The sequence below is a fragment of the Dama dama genome, chromosome 29, assembly GCF_033118175.1.
Source record: "Dama dama isolate Ldn47 chromosome 29, ASM3311817v1, whole genome shotgun sequence".
In the NCBI taxonomy this organism is placed as follows: Eukaryota; Metazoa; Chordata; class Mammalia; order Artiodactyla; family Cervidae; genus Dama; species Dama dama.
Window position 1 is genome coordinate 51260544 of NC_083709.1, and position 25583 is coordinate 51286126.

A 25583-nucleotide genomic window follows, 5' to 3' on the forward strand; every position below is an offset into this window, starting at 1 on the left:
GTCTTACTGCCTTGCTCTGAATTTACACCTCTGTCTCCAGAATGCCAGTGCTTCTAAAAATATTCCATTATTCCTAGAGCAAAGAGCTTGGGCAATTTCTTCTCGAAAGTAAGTTTCAGTCCTAATTTGCTATATGAACAAACATTTCTTTAACTGCTTCATCCCGAAATTGTGCCCTGGCTTCTTGAGACAATGAGTTAGGAATCTGACCTTTTGTTTTGGGATGGTGTCTTCTTAAAGACCAAGCTTACTTACAAATCATACTTACTACAAATCATATCCCTTTGTTCACTCATTCCCTCAAACTTAAGAATAACAAACAGACATCACAGCAGCTAAAAAGGTATATAAGATGTCCCCTGTCCTTAAGGATCTTATAATTCAAATTACAGAATCAAACACAGAGTATAAAAAGGACCACATGGGCAAATATTAAATAGCCTGAATATTTAAAAAACAGAATTGTGCTTGTCCACTCCTGAAAAAAAGTGATTATTAATAAACGTCAAAGAGTAATCAACAAAATGTGATTCAGTCTCTCCATAGTTCACACTGTCAGTCCCCGCAAACTATGTACTCCATACTAACAAAACCCTTTATTTTAGTATGGAAAATAAAGGGTAACTTTTCCAGTTTTTCTATACTTCACTGTTCTGAATTTGGAAATCAAAACATGGTTCTAATTTTCATTCTCTAAACACTCATTTTACAAAGAAGCCAGTTCTTAATAGAGAATCAACCTATCCAGAAAACCAGCTTCTTTTGTCCAGTACAGAGTTAAGTTCTAATAGTGGGTTTCTCTCCCAACTCACTATTGCCCTGATTTCCTGAATTGTGACTGCTCCTTACTTCTCTAGATCAAAACATGATGCTGAAATACAAAGAACTTAAAAATAGGACCTGAACACAGCAGCCATGAAAGATTTATCTATCATCACAATGTAAACACTGGGGAGAAAGTTAAAATTGAAGTTGAGGAATTGTGTATTTCAAAGTGCTCTGTCAGTTAAGCAGTCATTTTTTATTTCCAACCCATTATATCAGAGTTATTTGCATTGCTACTGCATAAACTCTGAGATCTATTGTATTCAAAAATGTTTTATTATGTTATTTCCTCCTGCAAAAGATGAATATACCTTCAACTTTACATTGGAAAAGTTTTGGAAAACTAGTCTTCAATACACAGAGATTCATTCCACCAAAAATATCAGGACTTAACCAAATTTAAAGGGCCTCTGATATTACATACTGATCCTCCAGAAAATATATTTTTGGCTTCTGATCGGAGTCTCTATATCTTATTCCTACCGCTCTGTGTCCAGAAAGAAACATGATACTGAGAATCAACCAAAGCAAAAATCATTCCATAACTAAGTACTTTAAAGCATACTTGTACAACCTTTCCAACTGCTGCTAATTGGTAAGCTGTCTGAGAGGACCAGAGACCCCGTGCTAGCAGGTATCCCCTCCACCTCAAATCCAGACCGTGTAACCAGGAACCTACCGCTCGCTTTGGCTTCCGAGTAAGACGGGCTGTCCTCAAAAGTGAAGATCTGGGACATGCTCTGGCCCAGGTAGGAAGGAGGCGGGTAGTAAGAATGCATCCTGTACTGGGAACTCATCGCGTGGCGGTTCTCCGGGTTTTTCATCTGCTTAAGAAAGAAGAGGGAATATATTGAGACCACACTTACATGTTACAAGAATTACCCAATTCTTTAAATTAACAGAATGATCTCTTAAAGTTAGAAGTGTCCTCACCCATGAGTAAGTATGCTCCTCCAGTACACAGACTCCAGTGCACTATTTCTAGTATCTAGAAATACTGGAATTGTGCAACCTTTTCTATCCCAGGGTCCCCTCAAAAGGACCCCTCTAATGCCAACTGGTCACAGGATGCTCCACTACTAAGTGCAAAAGAGAACAGGGCAGTAAAGATCAGAGAGTGCTGTTTATGAACCAAGACAACCCCCTCTAACACTGACCAGCACGTCTGATCAGGAACAAGTTATTTAAAATGTGAAATAGTATTTCACTCCCTCACATGTCTCCTCGTGTGTAAAACTGGCATCTTACCCTTGATTAATCTTTCAGTGTTCACATCAAGAGAATGTTTTTTAAAAAAAAAAAGAAAACAAGCACACCCCGTGTGAGAGTCAGCTGCTATCTTCAACATGAGGCCACACTGGATGCTGTCACTCAGAGCCCATTCCCGCCCCCTCCTATGCTCTCCTGTAGCAAAGAACCAAGGCTGGGATCTGAGGCTCTCAGGCTCTCCTGTCTCCAGGCTTCTGGAGGTGATCTGGATTCCACTAACAGGACATGAAATGAGATCTGGAAGGCAGAAGGGAGGCACATGCTCCCTTCCGGCAGGAGTGGCAGCTGACACTCAGCTGACCCAATTTTTTCTGGCAATCAGACTCTGCCTTGGGGACCTCAAGTAGCTTTTAGGTAAGGAGCAGTGCCTGTAGCATCCTGACCACTCATTCAAATCGAAGGAGATGGAACCGCCAGGCTTAACCAGGGTTCCCACTCCCGCTTATCTAGCTCTTCCTGGCCACTTTCACAAACACTAGAATTATTCTGAACCCTGCACGGACCTGGCTGGTACAGACAGTGAGCACTAACCGTGGGATCAGATCTACAGAGCAAGAACAGCCAGACCAATAGCTAGACTCTTATTACTTAGATTGCCTTTAAAAAACTAAATTCAGATGGTATTAACTTTATTTAAAAAGTCAACAATTTGCGACTGTTCAAGGATAGGCCAATTCTGTTTAAGAATTAAAAACTAATTTCAAAAATCATGTTTTTCAATCAGATCTTTATAAAGACAGATGATAAAGAAAATACTACTAACTTGACAGAACCTGGTAGGATAAAAGTAGGTACTGGGCTTCCTCAAGATTGTCTATGAATATCTAAATTCTGGACAATTTCCTGTGTGATATAGGGCTATGTGTACGGCTGAACATTATGGCTTCTCTTGGTGGAAAGGCCTAACTCCCTGTGCTAATCTGAGAAGTTTCAGGCATTCATTTTTGACCCTCCCTACTGCTCCCCAGAGGATGTTGGCGCAATATGGGTGGATTATTTCTTCTTGCAGAAGCAAAGACTCCACTCCACTTGATTATTTCCTCACAAATGGAGTTCATCTGGCAAGTTCCCTTTATCCTTTCTAGTTTGCTTTTCTATACATATAAAATGCCATTTCTTCTAAATCTATCACCTCATTTTCATTTTCTACCATTATATAAATCTTTCCTAAATAAGAGGGCGGGCAAGCTGTACTTGGACTCAGTCATTAAAGGCAGACAGACAGTTTTTCCCCTTTGGCTATTTCCAAGTCAGAAACCATTAAGGAGCCATGAAATAATTTAAAGTGAGAATCAATGGTCATTTGACTGCACGGACACAGTTATCAATTAAGACTAGTGCTTCCCAGGGCGCTCTTAATGTGTATTCAAACAGCCTGGGGATTCTGTTAAAAAGTAGACTCTGACTCAGTAAGTGTGGGGTGGGGCCTCCCAGAGTGACGTGCTCTCAATCTGTGTCTCAATCAGGAGATGCCAGTTCTGCTCAAGGAACTAAAATAAAGGATCCTTTCTCTCCTGCTTGTAGCCCATAGGGGCTGTGACCAAAGGAAGACCAATGGTTTACAGCCATCAACTTTCTACCTGAACTGAGGAAAGGCGGGATGATGTAAAAAGCATTTAAATTTTTTCATTCTTTTTCTTTTTATATATGAAATTCTCCAGAGCTAAATTTAAAGGATGTCCTTCAGGGGTCTGCTGTCATCTACAATTGCTGCAGTGGGAGTAACAAACTCCAACACACCTTACATTAAAGAGCCATCTTTGCCTCTATAGCCCTCTGTCAAGTCAAACACAGAGTCTAAGTAACGAACGCTGAGTTAGAAACAAGGGCAGACTTTTAAGTCCAGTGCCCTCATGTAACCCCTACAGTCTTCCACTCTGGGTGGTGAGTTGGGCACCAGTTTCACAATATCTTACAGTCAGTTCTTCAGGGAAAATGATTTTCTGTTTTTCCCATGTACAAGAAAACTGACAGGGCTTCCCTGGTGGCTCAGTGGCAGAGAGTCCGCCTGCCAATGCAGGAGACACGAGTTTGATCCCTGATCGGGGTGATCCCACAGGCCTTGGAGCAACCAAGCCGGTGCACAACTACTGAGCCTGTACTCTAGAGCCCACCTGCCACAAATGCTGAAGCCCCAGGGCTCACCCTCTGCAAGAAAAGCAGCCACCGCAGCGAGAAGCCCAAGCACCACAATTAGAGACAAGCCCACGTGCAGCAGCCAAGACCCAGCACAGCCAAAAAATAATAAATAAAATTATATATTAAAAAAAACCCTGATGGGATTTGACCCTGAAGGCTCTGCAAAGTACCAAATCTTGTTCTTGTACTACGAATTTTATTGTAAAGTTTTTTAAAAAAATTTTCACTAGAGCAGGAGTCAGCAAGTGTTTTCTGGTAAATGGCCAAAGAGTAAATATCTTCAGGCTTTGCAAGTTATGGGGGTCTCTAGAAAATCAGTAAATGAATGGGCATGGCTATGTTCCAGTAAAACTTTATTTACAGAAATGCACCCTAGTCCTCAACCTTCACTCCCATTAGAATTCAGGGAGGCTGAAGACCCAGCATCTAAGCCTTGGTTCCACCCCTAGAGCATCAGATTTCAATGGTCTGGGATGTGGCCTGGGCCCTGGGTTTTTTCAAAGCTCTCCAGGTAAATCCACTGTGACACCTGTGTTCTGGGATTACCTACGTATTTCCCACACCCAGAGAAGTTATGAAATCCCCAGTATCAAGTAAAAACTACAAAAGGTTAAGTCTGACAAACAGACTGACCAACTGCTGCCAATCCCAATGTCTATAATATTTGAAAAGAGATTCAGATAAACCATGGATTTTTTTTTTCCTTTCAACTAAATCTTACCAGGAAACAAACACAATTTCAAAATCCATTCAGATGTCTGTTTTTCCTTAATTCCTTTTCTATGTTTTCAGAAAGCATCATATATATTACCATATGTAAAACACAAAGCTACTGGGAAGTTACTGTATAACATAGGGAGCTCAACGCAGTACTCGGTGACAACCTAGGGGTGGAATGGGACATGGGAGGTTCGAGAGGGAGTGAACATGTGCACACTTAGGGCTGATTCATGATGCTGATTGGCAGGAGCCAACACAACACTGCAAAGCAATTATCTTCCGATTAAAAGTAACTTTCAATGTAAAAAAACTAAGAAAGCATCAAATAACAAGGATTATTTGGAAATAGGTTTTGAACTCAGACTTTTGATTTCTCCAGTAAATTCCCAGAAAACAGCTATGAAAGACCTCAGCCAAAGAAGGAAAAGATACAAAGGGTCAGACTCCACCTGAGGTTATTAAAATGTGAACTTACTGAGGTCCCCAGTCACTTCACCTGCTCCTAGAGGAATAATCTACAAATAACCACCCATGTAACAACCTGGACATAAGCAAGAGAGCCGGTTCGATGCATTTTTAACTGCACATGTAAACCTCTGCAACATGAAATTAAAACTGAGTCGTGATTCACCCAGGAAGTCCAGAAAACAGCATGGAAAAATGCGATTTTAAACTCAAGATCACTTCTTATTTCCTTCTTACTCCTTTAAAAAAATATATATATATCACAGTCTGCAACTCTAGGTGAGAGACAAAAACAGGTAAATAAGGAAATCTCTGAAACGTCTTTTTACTTTAAACCAGCAGTACTCAGTTGGGGGCAACGTGTCCCCTGGGGACATTTAGCAACTTTTGGAGACACTTCTAATCCTCTGTGGGGAGGGTTGCTACTGGCCTCCAGTGAGCAGAGACCATCCTCTAGTGCACAGGGTAGCCTCACAACACAGAACTGTCCGGCCATGTTGATAGCGCCAAGCTTGAGAAAACTTGCTTTAAACTAACCTAATACTACCCCCTTGTGCTCAGATCCTCACCTCCAGCTAAAACAGCAAAGTTCTTCTGAAGGACACAAGGTGCTCACAAACAAAAGGTACTGTTCAGCTCTCCTGAAAGGATGCAATTTTTCTTTCGTTTATGCAATGCCCCCTTGTTTCTCCTCAAGATTTTACTTTTTTATTCCTTTAAACAAACAAGCCAAGTAAAACCTAAAAGTCCTGGATTCCAGTGAATTATGGCTACTATTATTATTAGCATGTGGTAGCTGGCAAGCAACAGGCATGTTTTATAATCTTATTACCCACCCCAGGTCTCTGAACCAGAGTATGACCTACGGATAGGAGCTGGGCTGGTGGAGAACGTGCACGGTATTAGTATTATCCCCGGAGGAAAACCTAAGAGCTTTGGGTTATATTTTATTAAACTGTTGAGAACATACAGTTCAGTAAATCAGAACCATAGGTTTCCTTCTTATATACCTCAGTCACCCTTTTTCTAAATAATAACAATAAAACCTCAACAGAATGTAAGAATGTTAGACCCCACTTCCTTTAAAAAAAAAAAATTCTAAATACTACTCACTGGTGGTCTATTAACACTTCAAATAGGAAGAGCCTAGTCTCACACTGAACCAAACACTCCACCCAGGGAACGACTAAAAGAGGTTCCTCAAGACCAAGTACTGGTCCAGTTTATATCAAGCAGGGCTGAGCTGCACAGAATTAGAGTTGGTGAGAAAGGGAATGGTCTTCATAAGAAGAGGGACTATATAGGTTAATAATCCTAATTGCAAGGAGGGGGGTTCAAGATGGTGGGAAATATGTACAGCCACGGATGAGTTATGTCAATGTATGACAAAAACCACCACAATATTGTAAAGTAATTAGCCTCCAATTAAAATAAATAAATTAATTCTAAAAAAAGAAAACAGGGTTGTTATAGCATACAAAACTAAGACCCCAGCTCTGTAATTTTAAGATGCACAAATATGATTATATTTGCTTTAGTACTTTATTTTAATAGTCTCAAAGTGTTTATATAACATTTTAATTGTATGTGATCATCGTTTTCCATTTAATGTGATATAGTAAATATTTCAGTCATTAATAAATAAAAAGAATAATCCTAATTGCAAAACCTTTGGTTTTAAGAATAGAAAAATTCCTACAAAAGAAAGCTTCACATGCTGGAATTATAGGTCTTCTGGTGGGGTTAAGAGTGGAGGTTAGGACTGACTTTTGCCCCCATTAAAGGATTTCTTTATTTTCTTTTAAATAATCATTATTTATTTTTGGCTGTGTTGAGTCTTCATTGCTGCAAGGGCTCTTCTCTAGGTGCAGCTAATGGGGCCACTCTTTGTTGTAGGGCTTCTCATTGCGGCGGCTTCTCTTGTTACAGAGCACAGGCTCTAGGGTGTGCGGGCTTCAGGCTGCAGCATGCGGCAGGTGCAGTCCGTGGGCTCTAGAGCACAGGCTCAATAGCTGTGATACACGTGCTCAGGTGCTCCATGGCATGTGGGGTCTTCCCAGATCCGAGACTGACCTGTGTCTCCTGCAATGGCAGGTGGATTCTACACTACTGAGCACCAGGGAAGCCTGGATTCCTTTAGTTTTAACAGAAGCTTCTTTTCAAACTGTTTGAATGGGATGCCTGATCACACACTGAGTGTCCTCCTAGTCCAAGGACCTTACCTAGGCCAGGTGCTTCCCCTGAGAGGCAAATGCCCATCCACCTTCTTAAACAGGCACCTGATTTATCCTCTCAGACCCCACACATCATATCTGGAAGGAGTTATTTTTATATGATTGCTGTTATACACACAGTTCAGAGATTACTGAAATATCAACCAGCCCAGTGCTGAGTCAGCGCCACAAGCAGACTCCCCACAGCTACACTCCGTTCCTCCCTTCTTGCTTCCCTGGAGGTTAGTTCTCTCTCCTGACTTTATTAGGAGTTAACCTCCTCTGCAGGGCCCACCTCGATTTCCCTAAGGTGCTACATTATGAAGTGCCTGCCACTTCCCTCCCTAAAGCCAGGAAGAGAAAAGCACAGGGAGACTGGCCTGTATGGACTCAGGCCCCTGGCCCGGTGCACTCCTTCAAAGGGGGAAGGAGCTGTGTTTGAGGGTCAGTGCTTAGATACTGGAGAACATAAGAATGGTTGTCCAGAAATGGAAGAGATGCTCTTCCTCCTGAGAGGAGATGGGAGGGGGAAAACACAGAGAGGAAGCATGTGTATGCAACATAGTAGAGAGGACAAATAAGAAATGATAAATCTAAGGTGTTGAAAATGTTGCCCGAAGTTTCAGACTTGCTAAAGCACACGACACATGACACATAGCTAAAGCTATGACACATGCTAAAACAAACAAAACTGACGTGGGTGAGCTCTTCAGAAAGGACAGATGAAAAGCAGCTAAATTCCAGGCAGGACTAATAACAGAGATTTTAAAACATAAAAACACCATAAGATGAACTATGTGAAAATCATAAACTCTGGAGAAGACATAGAATAGGAATTCACGTCATTTTATAAACTTTAAAAGATGGGAATTGCACATGAAACCAGATTACAACTGCATTTATTAGCAGTCCATTTTGATTGTCCTTAGTAAAAAAAAATGAAGAGAAAAGATGTGAATATCCCCACATTTACAAAAGTCCAATTAATTTGCTAAAACTTGTGTTGCTCAGTTGGTTGTTTTCCCATCAGCATCAGTGGTACAGACAGGGCAGTTTACTCCCTTACACAGTGACCCTTCGTGCGTGCATGCTTAGTTGCTCAGTCGTGTCTGACTCTTTGCAACCCACAGACTGTAGCCCACCTGTAGCCCACTGTCCATGGGATTCTCCAGGCAAGAATACTCAAGTGGGTTGCCATGCCCTCCCTCCAGGGGACCTTCCTGACCAAAGGATCAAACCCGCATCTCTTGTGTTTCCTGCATTGGCAGACGGGTTCTTTACCACTAGCGCAACGGGCCCCAAATAATTCAGCCGCTGCAATCAAGCAAATACATATTTTTTAAAACAGTATGAAAATTAATGAAATAAAATAAAGTTAAACAAATATGAGAATTCACTGCCTACAATATGGAAAGAGCTATTTTATGAAATTTTAATTTTTGTGTTTGTATGTAGGTACAAATATATACTGGATCACAAGATAAAACATTTCTTACTGTGGATCTTGGTCTAAAATGTCTGAAAGACATTGGTGTAAGAATTAGGTGAAGGGAAATAAGGACCTTTAAAAACAGGTACATAGTAAGAAAAAACAAAACTCTGAAAACGGTTCCTTTTCCTGGAAACTGGAAGGGTTTTATGCATTTCCGGGGTTAACAAAAGAGAAGGGGGTTCATTTGGAACCAGCCTCTGGGACCAGCCCAGTGCTTTCCTCACTTTTCCTAAACCACAAACTTACACAGGATTTTCTAGCTCCTTTAGAGCTAGAAAACTTGTATTTGTCTCATTCACAAATCGAAAACCACAAACCCTGACTTTCCAACCAAAGTCATACGGAGCCAGGCAGAAATGCAAGCATCGTTCACATAAAAGCCAACAGGAAACAGCTTCAGTGAAAGAGCTGGTTTGTATTTTTTAATTTCAGTTAATAACCATCAAGACACAGTACTCTCCACTTTCTCTAACATGCAAAGATCTGAGAGAATTACGTACGCCTCTGTAGACAGGTGGAAGGGCCTTAGGAATGGTGACATCCTTAATGAAACCTTCCAGAGAAATGTAACTGGCCATATCTCACAGCCGCGGGGATGGGGTGGGATGGAAACCAGATACGTGAGTCCTCACAATGTAATTATCATCAACGCAGGAAGAAACTGCTCAGAGACATCAACACACCTGGTTCCACTCACAAAGGGATTAGGCAGAGAAAGCTGCATGCAAGGCAAGTCAGCCTCGGAAGCATCTCTCTGCTAAACTAGGCCACCTTTCCCAATCTAAATGAATATATAATATAATCTATTATATATTATATACTTAAATATATTTGTTAGATATATATAATATACAATTATATATATTAAATTTTAAACACATGAAATATACATTTAATATATTATTTATTATATGATATGTAATTATAATTATATATCTATTAAATATAACATATATAACATGTAATTATAATATATAATAGGCCTATAATATAATATATAATCTGCCTATTATAAAGGCCTACTCCCTACCCTTGGCTTTTAATAATTCTTCATGTTTTCACTGCTCCAAGATCAAATATGAAACATTTTGACAGGGAGTCAGTCTGAAAATGAGAAGAAAAAATTCCTGTAACCACAACATTTGGGAACTTTGATTTTAGAACCAGAAGTATCAGAGACATCCATTTCTGTCCCCATCTTGATGGACAAATTTAATTAACCTTTGCTACTCTGTTCCAACCTACTGTTTTAGGCAAAACTAGTGACCCACAAACAATATGTTACCATCAGAATTTCAATGGCGGCGACACCAAGAGATATAGCCCTATCAGCAGTATCGGGAAATAAGCCACTTGGATTAGCTGCGCCAAGAAATATGGATTATATTCACGTCACACATGAGCTGTCAGAAACATTAGGATACTTTTAGCATAAATCAGCAGTGTGAAGGCTATCTTATGAGCACCGAACATGATAGACTGCTTGTAGGGCAAGGTGAGCCTGTCTGGGGCCACCTTCCAAGTGTGAGCACATGTGTGCCTGTCCTTTACCCGAACTGGCATCAAAAACTGGAACACAGGCTGGTGACCGCTGATGGGCACACCCAATTCATGGTGGGTCAGGGGTGCAGAAAGGTGCTTCCCACTCCAGACCCACGATGGAAGCCCACCTCAGAGTAACCAAGTGAGACAGGGTGACCAAGAGTGTGTGAGCGTTAGACGTGGTTAATGCTATGAGTACTGGGACTCTCTCATAATCTAACGTGCCAAGTCTCTGAAAGCATTACATAAGATGTTATATCTTATAATAGTTTACATCATAAGATGTAATAGAACCCCTCACGGTTTCACACCAGGAAAACCAAGCAATGTGCGCTGCCCCATGAGGAGGGCAGAGGATGAGGGCACGTGTGCACTCAAGCCAGGCAAACCCGGGTCCCCCCTCCAGCCCCTCACCTGCCAGCCTGTGACACGGCAGGTCACCTCACCTCCCTGAGCCTCTGTTTCTTCACCCGCAAAGCGGGAGCCAGTCCCCGACGAGGCTGGGTCTCAGGGCCGACTGCCGCAGCAGGGAAGAAGGGTCCGGCGCCTGGCCGGCCAGTCCAGTAACTGACCTGTCACACCCCCACCCACAGGCCTCCCGCTTCAGGGGCCTCAGTGCAGGGCAGCGGTAAGATCCAAGGACCCCTCGTTTGGACCTTTACGCACATAACAGCCCCTTCACAGGTAGGTCAGGGACCCAGTAAAAGAGAAGGAGACAGAAAATTCTGCCCATTACATACTTCAAAAGTTATTTTAAGTATATAAATGTTTGATATTTGAAAGAAAAATGTATTGTCTGAAATGTTTCTACTATTTTTAAATAGTATTTTAAAATATTTTACATTTTTAAAAGCTGAAAAACCAACAAGAAACTACACTGACACTATTAAATGGGGAGAGAGAGAGAGACAGAGAAAACACGCCTTCCTATTTTTTGGTTGCATACAATTACCCAAGACACAAAATTATTACATCTGCCTTCCCTCTCTCAATATTGGCTAAGAATCACCAAAAAGAGTGTTTTTGAAAAGAACTGTGATGAAACAAGGAAGAAAAATGAAAACATAAAATGAAGAGATAATCCCTTGGTCTTTCTATGAAGCCTGCTCCCAGGAGGTTGTGCATCTCAAGGGAATGCCTCAGGGTCAGGGTCTCCCAAGGAGTGGGTGCTGAGAGCCACCTGTCCTGGGTACAGGCCATAAGGGGGTACACTCTCTGCAGAGCACTTTTTACAACAATAGAACTAAGTTAACCTGCTTCGAATTATCATCAGGCAGAGGCAATTCTAAACAAGAGCAAGGATAAAACACTTGTCCTCAGGCCGCCTCGCCCCCGCCACGGGCACAGCGCTGCACAGAACCCACCTTTCCACAAGGCAGCACAGCCCCTGGGAATCTCCAGACTCTGACCACAACAGTGATCAGAGAATTGTGCGTATCCTTTCTCTCATCTACCCACCGGGAGATGGCACTGGAAGGGACAGTGCAGCTCAGGGCTAGGCATGGAGCCGGCACTCAACCAACTAATGATTAACACACAGAGGAATTCCTTATACACGCTCTGTAACAGGATGGAGATTTCTCATGGCTATATTCTTTTTGTGTTTCTGATACTATATTCCTAATATAGCTCAAAAAAATAGGGCAAATCAGCCTCTATTATGCATTCCCTTGATTTTGGTCTTTATCCAACTGATGAGGGCCACTTACCAGGACACAGAAATATGGACTCCCAAGAAATAGAGGAGACTCACTCATGCACATACTTAAAACTTTTTGAAAAGCAACTAATTTTATATCTTATTGACATCTACTTAGGAAAAAAGTAAGCTAAAAAGGCAAATGTAAATAGACGGGGTTTTGGCCACGAGCTCAACTAAATCAAATCTGAAAGCTTTTTAAAAACTGTGATCTAATTATATAATTTTCAAACAGATTACAGAATTCCCAAATGACTGTATTATTTACTAACCCAATGCTATTGTGTTAAGAGATCAGACATAATCTCACAACAGACAGATGATGTCTTTCTTTCTGCCTCTAGTAAACTGTGGAGTAGTCCCTGGAGTAGATGAGCCCTTTCCAGGGTTTTCCAACTCAGTTCAGATTAAACTGGACTCATGTCAGAATGGAAGTGAAGCTGCAGGACGGCCCAGGATTTTCTGAGGTCTCTCAAAGGTTTCTAAGAATCCAAGGTCACCCCCCATCTGGATTTCCTAGGATGCTACTGGACCGCCTCAGCCAGGCTGAGAAACAATCCCGTAGCATGGCCGGGGCCCAGCTCCTCCCCAAGATCCTCTCTCACTCAGCGCTGCCTTCGAAAAGTGCCTGCGGTCTCCAGAGGCCAGTTCCATTTTCCTCTGTAATCCAGATGTTTTTAACCAAATACTCTGCGAAATGACTTTCCTGCTGCCGCACTGCAGTGAGGGAACATTCCTCAGATCCATCTCTCACCATGATCGAGCTCAGCTTCCAAAATACCCATCACCCTCCCTCAGCTTTGGTTCCCGACCAAGAGCCAGCAGAAATACTGTCATCACCGACATCAGTTCTTACAACAACACTGGCCCTTCCAAAAAGCAAAAGCAAAGTACATGGTTCAACTTTCAAAACCTCTGCAAGAGAACCACCATTCCTTTCAGAAGTGTGATGAAGACCAGGTGGTGCCTGTCATGATCATGGTTGGTACCTATCTAGAACGAGACAACATAGCAATTCCTCTGTGAAAACACACGTCAACGAGAAGGTGGTTTAGAAACAGAAAGAGGACCGTTTCCAGACGCACAGGCCTGCTGCTGCCCGACACAAGCCCTGGTTGACAGAAGGTCTTCTCTTGCAGGAGTAGGAACATGACGTCATAAAGGCCAAAGAAAGCTGGGTTTACTGTTTCTCCCTGAATGAGAAGAAATCCAATGAGGAATTGTTTCAGAAGAGAAAATAACAAATGTGGCTAAGACTAGACAGTCCACTGAAGGGAAAGTTCATAGTAGAAGCAATGTGACCCCAAACTTGGGGAAGCCTGACATCGCCACTTCACTGGCTTTAAGCTTCCAGTGGTCTGAAATGACTTTTATGTTCAAACAGAAGATTCTCCAAGGCTGGTTTTCTGAACTAGGAAGCCCAAGCCCTGTGTCCCCAGGGTCCCAGAAAGCAGGATCTACTTGAGGTGCATGTGAGGACAGTCTCACAAAATGCTGGACTAAGATGAGGGCATTCACAGGGCCGAGATAAAGAGACAGGACAAGGTCTGGAAGCAGGCTGAGACAACTGCCACAGACAGCATACGGAAGACCCTGAAGAACTCTGCTGCTGTCGTGGCGACACAATGCCGGTACATGGCTTCCAGACTCTCTCTGGACTTCAGACCAGCAAAACTTTTTAAAACGGGGGTGGGAAAGACAGGAGTAGAGCCTCCAGTTTCTTATATTGCTGAGGAAGGACATTTACAGGGAAAAAAATTTAAAAAAGGAATCCTCATTACATTAAAAAAAAAAGTTGGAAGGTCTCAATAAAAACAATTGAATAATTTAGCTGTTAGAGAAACCCCCATTGTCTCAGTTTTCCTCATTTCTTTGTAAACCAGCACAGGCAACAGCCTGCATTCAAGACAGTGAACCACAAAATACATTTCCAATAAAATAAAGAATAAGCTGACACCAGTTGTCCACCAATGGTATCTAAACTGAATAATGCACTAAGAACATAAATTACATCTGGAGGTATTTAGCGGGAAGAAAAATGTCAGTACCAATATTTTTCTACAAAATGACTGTCTAATCTAGAAATCCTAAAATAAGCACCTACAAAATTATTAGAATTACAGAGTTCACACAAGTGGCCTGATACAAACTAAATACACCACATCAGCAGAGTATCAACAGAAAAGTATGTCTCTGTAATCCCCCTTTAAGAATCAAATTAGGGTAGTTAGCTCTAATAGCCCAAGGCAAATACCACATCTAATTCCCTTTTCCTGGGGAAAGAAATTACATGTTTTAACTGAAAGTGGTCCTACGGATTCCTCTTCTGTGTGCTTGAAAACTGTAAGTTTTTCTTTCCAGAAGAAAAAAACTGTGAGTGTCTGCTCACCAACAAATATTGGCCAAATCCCACTTCGCTCTAAAAAGAGAAGCCAGGCAAGTGGGTGATGTGACTGGAGTGGAAGCCCAGAGGATCACAGGCGTGCCTGCAGAGAGAGCACCTCACCCAGAGAAAGAAGGCCCAGCATTGGGGTTGTGTTCCTCAGGGAGCCAATTCCTCTCTCTTAGCCAGTCAACCAGGAGTCTGATGTGACCAGATGCACATTATCCCAGGGGCCTGATAGTGCAACTTATAGCCTGAGCTATCAGCATACAACTGATCTGAATTCTCCTATTTCATCTTCACAACTGAAGTAGATTTTGCATTCTACTACCTTCTCCTTGATATACTGTTGTTGTAAGTTTAGAAATTTCAAAAATTAATGGCTTAATTAATGGCTAATTCTAATTGTCTCCCTGGGAACGGGAGCCAGGTTTAAGCCTTGGCTTGCTATCCTTCACCCCCACCTCTGGCCCTCCCAGGGGACCCCGAGGGCACAGAAGTGGAGGTGCTCCAACTGTGCCCACAATGCACATGCTCCAGAAGCATTCTGTGAGCCAACAGGTTGTTCTGATGTCGAACCACACTAATAAAAAGGGGAGGCAGTGTGAAAACCAGGGCCCCCTGGCAGGCTGCTGAGTACAGGATGGCGAACACAGCAGGCGGGCAGCAGTCAAAAAAGGCGCCTTTTCTATTGAACAGTCTTTCAGACTCTGTGGGAGAGGGCGAGGGCGGGATGATGTGGGAGAATGGCATTGAAACATGTAAATTATCATATGTGAAACGAATCACCAGTCCAGGTTCGATGCATGATACAGGGTGCTCGGGGCTGGTGCACTGGGATGACCCAGAGGGATGGGATTGGGGGGGGTGGGGGTCAGGATGGGGCCACATGTACACCCATGGTGGATTCAAGTCAATGTATGGCAAAGCCAATACAATATTCTAAAGTAAAATTTAAAAAAAAAAAAAAAAGTGCCTTTTACAAGTGCCCTGCTGGGTCCTCCGGCCCATAGCAGCAAGTGCTGAAGGGCCATCCCAGTAAAGCCCACAAGGGGGCGCCTTTCTCTGTGCACCAAGGCCTAGCCGTCGGCTTGATTTCCCCTCTGCCTGTGTCTGTTTCAAACTCAGGGCTACACAAATGATTCCCCATTCTCATATACCAGGTGGTAACAGCCTTTCCCCAAGACTTACTTTTCGACTTTTTGTCCATTTGGCTCAGCGGTAGATCCCTGGCAAAGAGTGGGACCTCAATGCATCATTATTTCATAATCGAATGCATTCCAGTGAGGTGGATAATCATAAACAGATGACCGCATCTTAAGACTGAGCCCCAAAGAACCACCAGAAGGAAGGAGTCACCTCTGCTGCCATGTGACCACACCCCAACTGTTCCTGGAACCGGAGTCACCACCTCTGGTGGTACAAGCTTCTGAAAATCTAATCCAGCGGGCGCTGGCCATGGGACTGCAAGGAGAGCCCAGATACAGCTCAGAGTCCTCCCATATTTATTTCTGCTCCCGTGATATGCACCTCTCCTTTGTCAACCTGGTACAACATGTTTATTTAAAAGGTAATGTTGCCGTGGAGGAGTGCACCAGGCAATAAACAGCTTTTGCAGGCAATTAAATGCAGCAGTGAAATTGAGCTGCTGGTCAGTGGAACCAGCCATTCATCGTGAGTTTGTTCCAGTGTCACAAATGTTATTCCTGTTTCACAACAGGACAGGAACCCGTGATTGGGCCACAAATCTCCAGAGGCTGGAGGCAGACCCGAAGGGATTAAAGCAGCTCTCAGCATGAGTGCAGGGCATCATCAGGGAAGAGTCCTGGGACGTTGGCCCTGGAGAATGCTCCAGCTTTTTATAAAATAGGCTTTTCACTGAGTAGGTGTTCAATAATTACTTGTGACTTGCATGACTTTATAGGGAGACTTATAGGAAGTCTCAGCTCTACAATGAAAAGTCAATGATTTCTTTTCATAAACAATTCAGGACCCTCCCCACTAATTTCTAAGTCTGGCTTTAGAAAATTATGACAATCTCCCCTAGAATCGATCTTTTCTAGGAACCAGAAAGGAGCGCTTTGTTCTGAAGACATTTCACACTGTTCCCCACAAACACACTGATACACAAAGCAGCAAGGGAACGAAGATAACATCAAAGTTACCGCTCCGGTGAAGAGTGAGGAGGGAAGTCGGATCTTAGCAAGAGTCAAGACAGTAGATGGTGGAGATGTTGCTTAAGCTTCAGGCCCTTCAGGTGGAGCCAGGGTCAGACCAAGGGGGAAGGTCCAGTGAGGGAAACCAGCTCAGTGCCCTGCAGATGCAGCTGCGGGACACCTTCCACAAGGGAGACAGGAAAGCATGGCTACAGAGACGGGAGGACCACTGCACCCTCTCTCCTCTGGGGAAGCTTCCACCAGGAACGGGCAAGGCACTGTCCACAGAGCAGAGCCAGGGCGCCCTCCTGACGCAGCAGGACAGCCAGGTGGGCAGAGGCTCTGCCCCAGATCACCATTCCCCATGCCCCTGCCATAGTGACTTAGTGAACAAGTGAGCTGTTCACTTCCTAGCCCTTAAACATTGGTTGTAAGTATTATTGCTAGGTGTTTCTATTTAATTACTGCTTCCTTATAATCTATGTGGGGCTTCAATGGTGGCTCAGCAGTAAAGAACTGGCCTACAGTGCAGGAGACCACCTGCAATGCAGGAGATGCAGGTTTGATCCCTCAGTCGAGAAAATGCCCTGGAGAAGGAAGTGGCAACCCACTCCAGTATTTTTGCCTGGAGAATCCCATGGCCAGAGGAGCCTGGAGGGCTACAGTCCATGGTGTCATAAAGAGTCAGACACGACTTAACAACTAAACAACAAACAAATCTGTTTAGAAACTAAACAAATAAGATACTTCTTTCTCCTTTCTTAGAACAGCATCTCTAACAGAAATCAACCTAAAACGTGTCCCAAATCATAAAACCCAACTGGCACTCTGAAAGGCCTGCAGGACTCCAGCCTGCGGATTATAAATCACTGAATTTCCTTTACACTCGCATCAGCTGTAAATTCCAACACTTTTTTAAAAAGTATGATGCTAAAAGTAAAACTCATGAAAAACTTACAAAAATGAGTAGCCCAGAGGATTAAAGCTGACGCATGACTATTACAAGTCAGATCCATAAAGCCAGTGGGAGAGCCCAAAAAAGAGGTGAAGTGAGTATCAACAACTTCTCCACACCAACAAATGCAAAATGGAACAGAATTGCTCAGAAGAAAATGTCAATGTGCATTTTCTAGAAGTGGGTATAAAAAGGTCAAAGATTTACCCTCAACTCCCCAAATACGTATACCTCAGTGTGCTGGAATCAATGTGGAAAGCCCACACACAGCAAACGCACCCAAAATGAGAACAATTCTCGCACAATTGGTATTCTACAGGTGGAGGGGATTTGGAGGCACTGATTCTAAGTGCTTATGCGTGCACATTCTCACAACATGCTAATCCAGCCTGGGAATGCTATGCTTTCCAGGCCTTGAATGTGCCGCTGACAAACCGGCATGAGAGAAGTGGTGAAAACTGAGAAGCGGAATGGCACTGAATAAATGTCCCCTGATAATGCAAAATGCTTTGTTTTACCCCAAATACTGAAAGCTCTTGATTGCACACTATTTCAGAAACACATAGGTAGTGTATGAAAGACTGACCTCCATTCCCAGATACAAACGCTCTCCAGGTGGCCCAGCACGGCAGGGACCTAGTTCTTTCCTCACCTTTCTTCCATGCGAACACACAGATCACTTTGCATCTCCCTTCCAGGGTGCAACCACCACCTCGGTTACTCCCACCCGGAAGGCTGCGTCCAGCATTCTCTAAGCTGCTCTCCACAGTGAGGGCGAGGCTGGAGGAGGTGAGGCCTCACACACAAGCCACGAAACTGATTCTGGCCCCTGGGTGCTTACACAAAGTGACACTCAAGTATGAGAAAGTAAAATTTCAAAATGCAAACAAATATATGCATATCTATTTTTTACAATTCCTTCAGTCAATGTCTGCGGTTAAATGGTGTAATGGGTAGAGTGAAAACTTTCTACACGTTTTGCATAATGGCACACACGTGTGCTGGTTTGGGTACATGTGCATGTGTGCGGTTTCAAACATCCAGTAACCTCTCTGGGTAACAACCTACCTGCCACTGGTTTCCTGCCTGGCCAGGCATATAAGGCGCTGGGAGGCTCCGGAGGCTATTCTTCACAGGGGAGCCCCCAAGGGGATTTCCCACGTCCCCAGCAGAGGAGTCAGCAGCCAAGGCCATGGAGTACTGCGGGTAGTTGTAGAGATTGTTGTAGTAGGGAAACAGAGACGGCTGGTAGAAGCTGCTGTAGTAGGTGGGGTCGGAAACGAGCTCAGGTGTGTTCTCCACATGCCCTCTGCTGGTGACAGCAGGAATATCCTGGATGACCATCCGTCCCTCTAGAAAGAAAGAACACGACAACACGCTATCAGTTTCAGGACCACAAAATTCTACCTGTACACCCTGACAACATACGGCCTCCGTCCTCAAGATCCACAGAGCTTCAGAGCAAGGCTCCGGAACGTGCTGCGTGCCCTGTGGCCAGAAAGCAGGAGAGTTTCGAAGGCTGGAGTAATGGGGGCAGCACAGCCGACAGACACTGGTGATTATTTTTACTGAGAAGGCCAAAAATATTTTAGGCAGGGGTCATTTTAATTACGTAAAGCCTGACCACATTTAACTTCTACAGAGAAATTTCCTACCCTAATGTCAAGAAATCAGAGATCAAATCTAGCTAAGTTGGCTATCTGTAAGTCTTAGAACAAAATTAATCGTATGTAACTTTAAATGAAGTAATAATAAAATCTAGATGCCTTTTCTATGTGTCTGTCCACCCCAGTATGTCTGAAGGCAAAGCAAGAGGCTAAGAGTTTAAGCATACACTGATTTCTTTCATCTCCTTCCAACTCATAGTTCTTTATCCTTCCTGAGTCTGGATAATGGTACAGACCTGGGAGACAAACTTCTGTAAAAGGTCAGTTAGTGTCTATCTTAGACTTTGTGGCCATTCTGTTGTGGAACATACAGGCTGCTGGGTGCTTGCATCGCAATAAAACTTTATTCACAAATACAGGCAACAGGCCCAAGTGACCCACAGGTTGAAGTTTGCAGCACAGGGTCTAGATGTTAAACCGTCAATTCCAATCAACAACTGAATGGACTCCTAAGTCATCTTTCCAACGACTTTTTATTAAACAATGTTCTAAGAGTTGGCCAGGTGCCTGAGATGGCTACAGGGTATTAGGATGCCCCTGCCCACGTGGAATCTACAGTTTAGGATAAATGATGGGATTACAAACTATAACAAGGACCCTCATGCAGAAATACCTATGAACATTTATGCAATCTCAAAGGCTAGAAAGATGACACACAGCCTAGAAAGGAATGATAGAGACTGCCATTAAATAAAAACAAAAACTGCACCCGAGTTTCACTTTAAAAAAGGAGCAGGGGACTTCCCTGGTGGCCCAGTGGCTAACATTCCACACTGCCAATGCAGGGGACATGGGTTTGATCCCTGGTCAGGGAACTAGATCCCACATGCCACAACTAAGAGTTTGCACGCCATAGCTAAAGATTTCATATGCTGCAAATAAAAGATTTCATGTGCCATAACTATTATCTGGCTGCTACTGCTGCTGCTAAGTCGCTTCAGACGTGTCCAACTCTGTGCGACCCCATAGACGGCAGCCCACTGGGTTCTGCCGTCCCTGGGATTCTCCAGGCAAGAACACTGGAGTGGGTTGCCATTTCCTTCTCCAATGCATGAAGGTGAAAAGAGAAAGTGAAGTCGCTCAGTTGTGTCCGACTCTTAGCGACCCCATGGACTGCAGCCCACCAGGCTCCTCCGTCCATGGGATTTTCCAGGCAAGAGTACTGGAGTGGGGTGCCACTGCCTTCTCATCTGGCACATCCAAATAAATAAATAAAGGAGCAGAAAATAGGTGAAAATGAAAAAAACAGGCTTTCCTGGTGGCTCAGTGATAAAGAATTACCTGCCAATGCAGGAGACATGGGTTTGATCGCTGGGTCGGGAAAATCCCCTGGAGGAGGAACTGGCAACCTGATTCAGTATTCTTGCCTGGGAAATCCCATGGACAGAGGAGCCTGGCGGCTACAGTCCATGGTGCCTCTGAGTCGGACATGACTCAGCATGAGCAGAAGAAAAAGAGAAAACCTAAGACAGGGCAGCGAGGACGCAGGGATGGATGCAGGGAACTGGGGGACTCTGCGGTGATGGACCGGCCCTTGGGGTGAAGAATTGGGTGAGAAAAGAGCAATAGAGGGCCAAGGGTGACAGGCGGGCTGTAGACAGGCGAGGGGGAGCCTGAGGCGGCTCGCTCAGCTCTCGCCAGGGTGCGGTGGAAACCACTGAGGGCTTCTGAGCAAAGGAGCACACAGCTGCACTGTGGGGTGATTCAGCTGGGGAGCAGTTCTCAAGACAAGTGAGGGAAGGCAGGTCAGAGGCAGGAGAGTCAGCAGGGAGCCGCTGAAGCAGTCAGGGAGAGACACAGCCGTCTGCAAATAACAGCGGGGGAAGGCTGTGCCAGGGACACGGGGCGGGGAACGCAACAGAACTCAGGACCCAGGGGCGTCAGGAACTGAGACGCAGGAGAAGAGGAAGAGCAGGGGACCTAGGCGGCGGCGGAGACCAAGAGTAAGTTCTGCTTCATCACAGGGCCCGCGGGGCACACACATGGGGAGATGAGTCCGAGGCTGAGAAACTTGGCACTTGGGACTCATGGGAGAGATTGAGATTCGGGAGTCACCGCCCTGAGATGCGGACTGCATCTGGGGAGAGCAGGAGGAAGGTGTAGGGAAAAGTATGTTACGAAAGGAGAAAAGAGCACCAAGGCCAGAAGCCCGAAGACAGAGGAGAGAATGTAATGTCACAGATGACAAAGTCGACAGGGACCAAGGAGGGCAGGCCACAGTGTCCACCACTGCTAAGAGATCAAGCAAAATTAGTTCTGGGAAAGATCCACAGACGGCTGGGCCTTTAGGGCCTTGTGGTTTTAGCACAGTGAGAGAAGATGCCTGCGAGAGATAAAGAGCAAGTAGGCTCTATGAATATGGTGACGAGCCTTCGCTCTGGTGAGAAGGGATACCCAGCGAGCGGCACCCTCCACCACCCCTCGCTCACCATGCATCCTCGTACTGAGCACACTGTCAGATACATGGGGGTAAGAATCTGCAGCAAGGATCAATGAACAGGTTTTTTTCCAAGTAGCCTAGCATCAAAACAAATATGAGAAAAGACCAGAAGCTCCAAGGAGTAATAAGTTGTTATTTCATTTTTAAAACACAGAAGGGTTGAGCACATGCCGGCAGGGGGAAGCTCATGAAGAGAAATTCCCAAGACTAGTAATACATGGTCCACAGCAGGTGCTCAGGTCGTCCGGCTGAACGTGCGGAAGGCATGACTAAATGTGCACTCTCTGGAAGGTTCGGGAGAGAGCTACAACAAAATGTATTTTTACAGCCTTATTTTACAGTTAGCACTGAAGTCTCTTCTCTGCTAGGACACCAAACTTGTCCACTGCAGGCTCCTGGCGATGCCTTGTCAGGGCTACCATCTTACAACATCTCTTGCCTTCCTCCTGCCTCATCCTCCCAACTAAGGAGATGAGAAGCTCCAATCCCATTATCCTACTCCAGTCTGGAGAAGGCACGTGCCCTTCCCACCTTCTGAACTTCCCTCGGTCCTTTCTCTTATTTTAAACACAGTTTAGTGGCAAATATGTGGTTTTCAGTATCTAGTTCTTCTGCTTTCAATGTCACATCTCTACTGTTGAACTTCATTGTTAAAATCAATACAAGTTTGGCAAAAAATGGTCAACTATATGGTTACTTAAAAAAAAGGAATGAATGACCTTCTTACCATTCAGTCATAAGCATTAGTGGGACACCCATACACAATTTCATAGTGATTTAGGAAGGCATTTCAGATGCTCATCCCTGTCTCTGGAGTTAAAAGCACTGGGTATCCCCCGGGCCTGCCCCTGAAAACTAAAGCTTCTTCATAAAGAAAACAAAATATAACAGGAAGTAAAGAATTAAACAGAAACCCAAAGACACCAGCATTCTCGGATCAGGGCACAGGTTCAAGAGTTTCTACATCATAACCCTACTCAGGACCTTTAATCAGGCCTCAGTTTACCCAGCAACAAAATGTTGTCAATAATAATCCTCAAGGTAACAAGAATGGCTTCAATAAACTTCAGATAAAACCTCAAATAAAATGCTATATCAGATCAAAGAAAGGATTTGTTTTGCTACAGACAGTAATTCATTAAAACGCCATCACCTTTCCACTTACCATATTTTACTCCCTCTTTCAAAGTATATTGAGCTTTAAGAATAAATTAAGACATACTTTGGAAAACTTTTGATTCATACCAATATTCACATAATAAAAATCACTTGAGCTTTATAAGAGTAAATGCCTAAAAATTTTAGACTTAAAATGTTTAAACGCCCCTAAAAAGTAACCTTTTAAAAAGCACTGGGAAAGGGCACCCACCCCAGGGACATGAGGAACTACCAAATTCTGTGTTTTATAAACCCCCAAATTGTATTTTAAAGATTCAAATTAAAACTTTACTTAAAACAACAGCTTCATGCTTCTCAGCCTTGATGTGCCCATTACCAGTAGGTGGGCATTTCCCAGGGCTGCAATAAACACCCAGGAAACTACACGTGTCTAATCCAGTGGTGCTCAGCCACACAGGCACCACCTGGGAACTTATAGAGAACATTCTCAGAGCCACCCCAGACCCACAGAATCAGAAATTCTGAGGGCTGGCCAAGCACCTGAGTTTTAACAAAGACTTCAATAGGTTCTGATACACTCAAAAGCTCAAGAACCACTGGTCTCACGATTCAAAGCAACTGCTCCATAAATTACCCTAAAAAAACCAGTGACTCCTGACTGAATTACTGTGACAGTGCTGACTGGCTATCAAACGAGAGCATACAAATTAATTCCACTGAATGGAGAAACTGGGCTACTACAGAAATCACTGCGGAGCTTGGATCGCAAGCTGTAGGTGCTCTGTGGATACTGCTGCCAGATGGGTCTAACTTTCATGGCCCACACCGGGGCTTTGACAAACTATACTATTCCTCATCAGACTTCTGGATTATCAAGAGGAGCAGGTAGTGCAGAAATCATTTATTCTTGACCTTAAGGTGTATGCTGGTACTTATATTTGATTTTTTTCATTAGTCATCACATAACAACCATGTCCAGGTGTTGCAAAAGGCATAAAGAAATATTCAAAATGCTTCATTTCTTCTTAAAAGTGAGTTATCTATTTGGGAAAGTTATGTGTTAAGATCAAGAATCCTACAAACCAATAATCCAATGGCCACAATGACAGTATAGGCAGACGTCACCATCAGCAAAGATGGAGGTGATTCAGAGATGGTGGGGGCAGGGAGGCAATCAAGAGAGAACAGTGTCAACATGATCATGAAAGAGGAAAAGGACATGTCTTGTCCTTTTCCAGGGACACTGAGCAGATAAGCCTGGCTGGAGCGCAGCGTTCACGTCAGGGGACAAGAGATGCTGAGGCTGGAAAGTTACTTAGGGACAAACTGTGGAAGGCCTTGTCTGTGAATCCAGACAAGGGCTTCTGATTGCCCCTCAAGTTCCAGGGAGTCGATGAGTTTTCAGAGCAAGCTGTGCTTAGTCGCTCAGTTGTGTCTAACTCTTTGCAACCCCATGGGCTGTAGGCCACCAGGCTCCTCTGTCCATGAAATTCTCCATGCAAGAATACTTGCATGGGTTGCCTGCAAGGAGTGGGTTGCCATGCCCTCCTCCAGGGGATCTTCCCAACACAGGGATCAGAACCCAGGTCTCCTGCATTGCAGGTGGATACTTTACCATCAGAGCCACAAGGGAAGCCCTTTTAGAGCAAGGGAATAACATAAAAATGTTTTAGAACAAGTTAATCTGGTCCAAGAACAAAAGATGAATTCAAAACAAGGAGGTAAAAGAACAGACTAGGCTAGAACAGTCTCCTCTGTGTATGTATGTGTACATGGTCTATAGACCAAAACGGCTAAGACTCTTTAAACACTCCAGACTTGAAGAGGTAACTAAAAGGCTGCAGAGGGAAGCTGCAGTAACAGGAAAAAGGAACCACATGAAGAACACTGCTGTTGTGGGAACGCCCTTCAAACCACCCTGTCACACTACTAACTACCTGTCACCCAGGGACCCAGAGATGCCCCCGGATCCCCTTTCAGATCCTCGCTCCACTGCGGAGTGGTCATGCTTTACTCACTCCAGCCCAAGGAGGAACGTACAGCCCTCACCCAAGGTAAGGATGCAAACAGGATATGCCATCTCTCCAACCTGGGTTACAGCAGAGTTCTCCAGAGTTACCGGAAACAGTCCTTCACCACTGAGGTGTCTTCCAAGTCACACTAGTGAGTCGAGTCAGGCTAAGTGTCACTAGTAGTTGATGATAAACACGAAAGACTTCCAATTCATAAGCCACAAAATGTATAAACGAAGCATACAAAATTTGAAATGGTACATATGTATACACATGTATGTGTATATATATTCAAAAAGCGGTGTTCCTTGCACAAACTCCCAACAGGCTACTCCTATTTTCCAAATCTCAGAAAGAAATAAAAAGAGCAGTAAACGTTGACAGCTGGCTCCATACACCTGAGCTGAATGCACTCATCTGTATCAAGCCCCCTGACTGCGGCTGTGACAGGGATTGGAAGCTGCACGGCCACTATGACTAACTGGGA

General features: G+C 44.0%; 1 protein-coding gene across 2 annotated transcripts in view; it reads right to left on the bottom strand.

Annotated features, from left to right (window-relative positions):
- The window catches only part of DMRT1 (doublesex and mab-3 related transcription factor 1), a 91043-nt gene that overhangs the window by 36355 nt on the left and 29105 nt on the right, over window positions 1-25583 (bottom strand). The window contains exons 3-4 of one of the 2 annotated variants that reach the window (XM_061132173.1): window positions 18927-19210; window positions 1505-1649 (exon numbers count right to left, since the gene is read on the bottom strand). In XM_061132173.1, coding sequence (XP_060988156.1) covers window positions 1505-1649; window positions 18927-19210 — 429 coding nt within the window. The remainder of the gene's footprint in view (window positions 1-1504; window positions 1650-18926; window positions 19211-25583) is intronic. The other variant, XM_061132172.1, reaches the window with a different exon arrangement.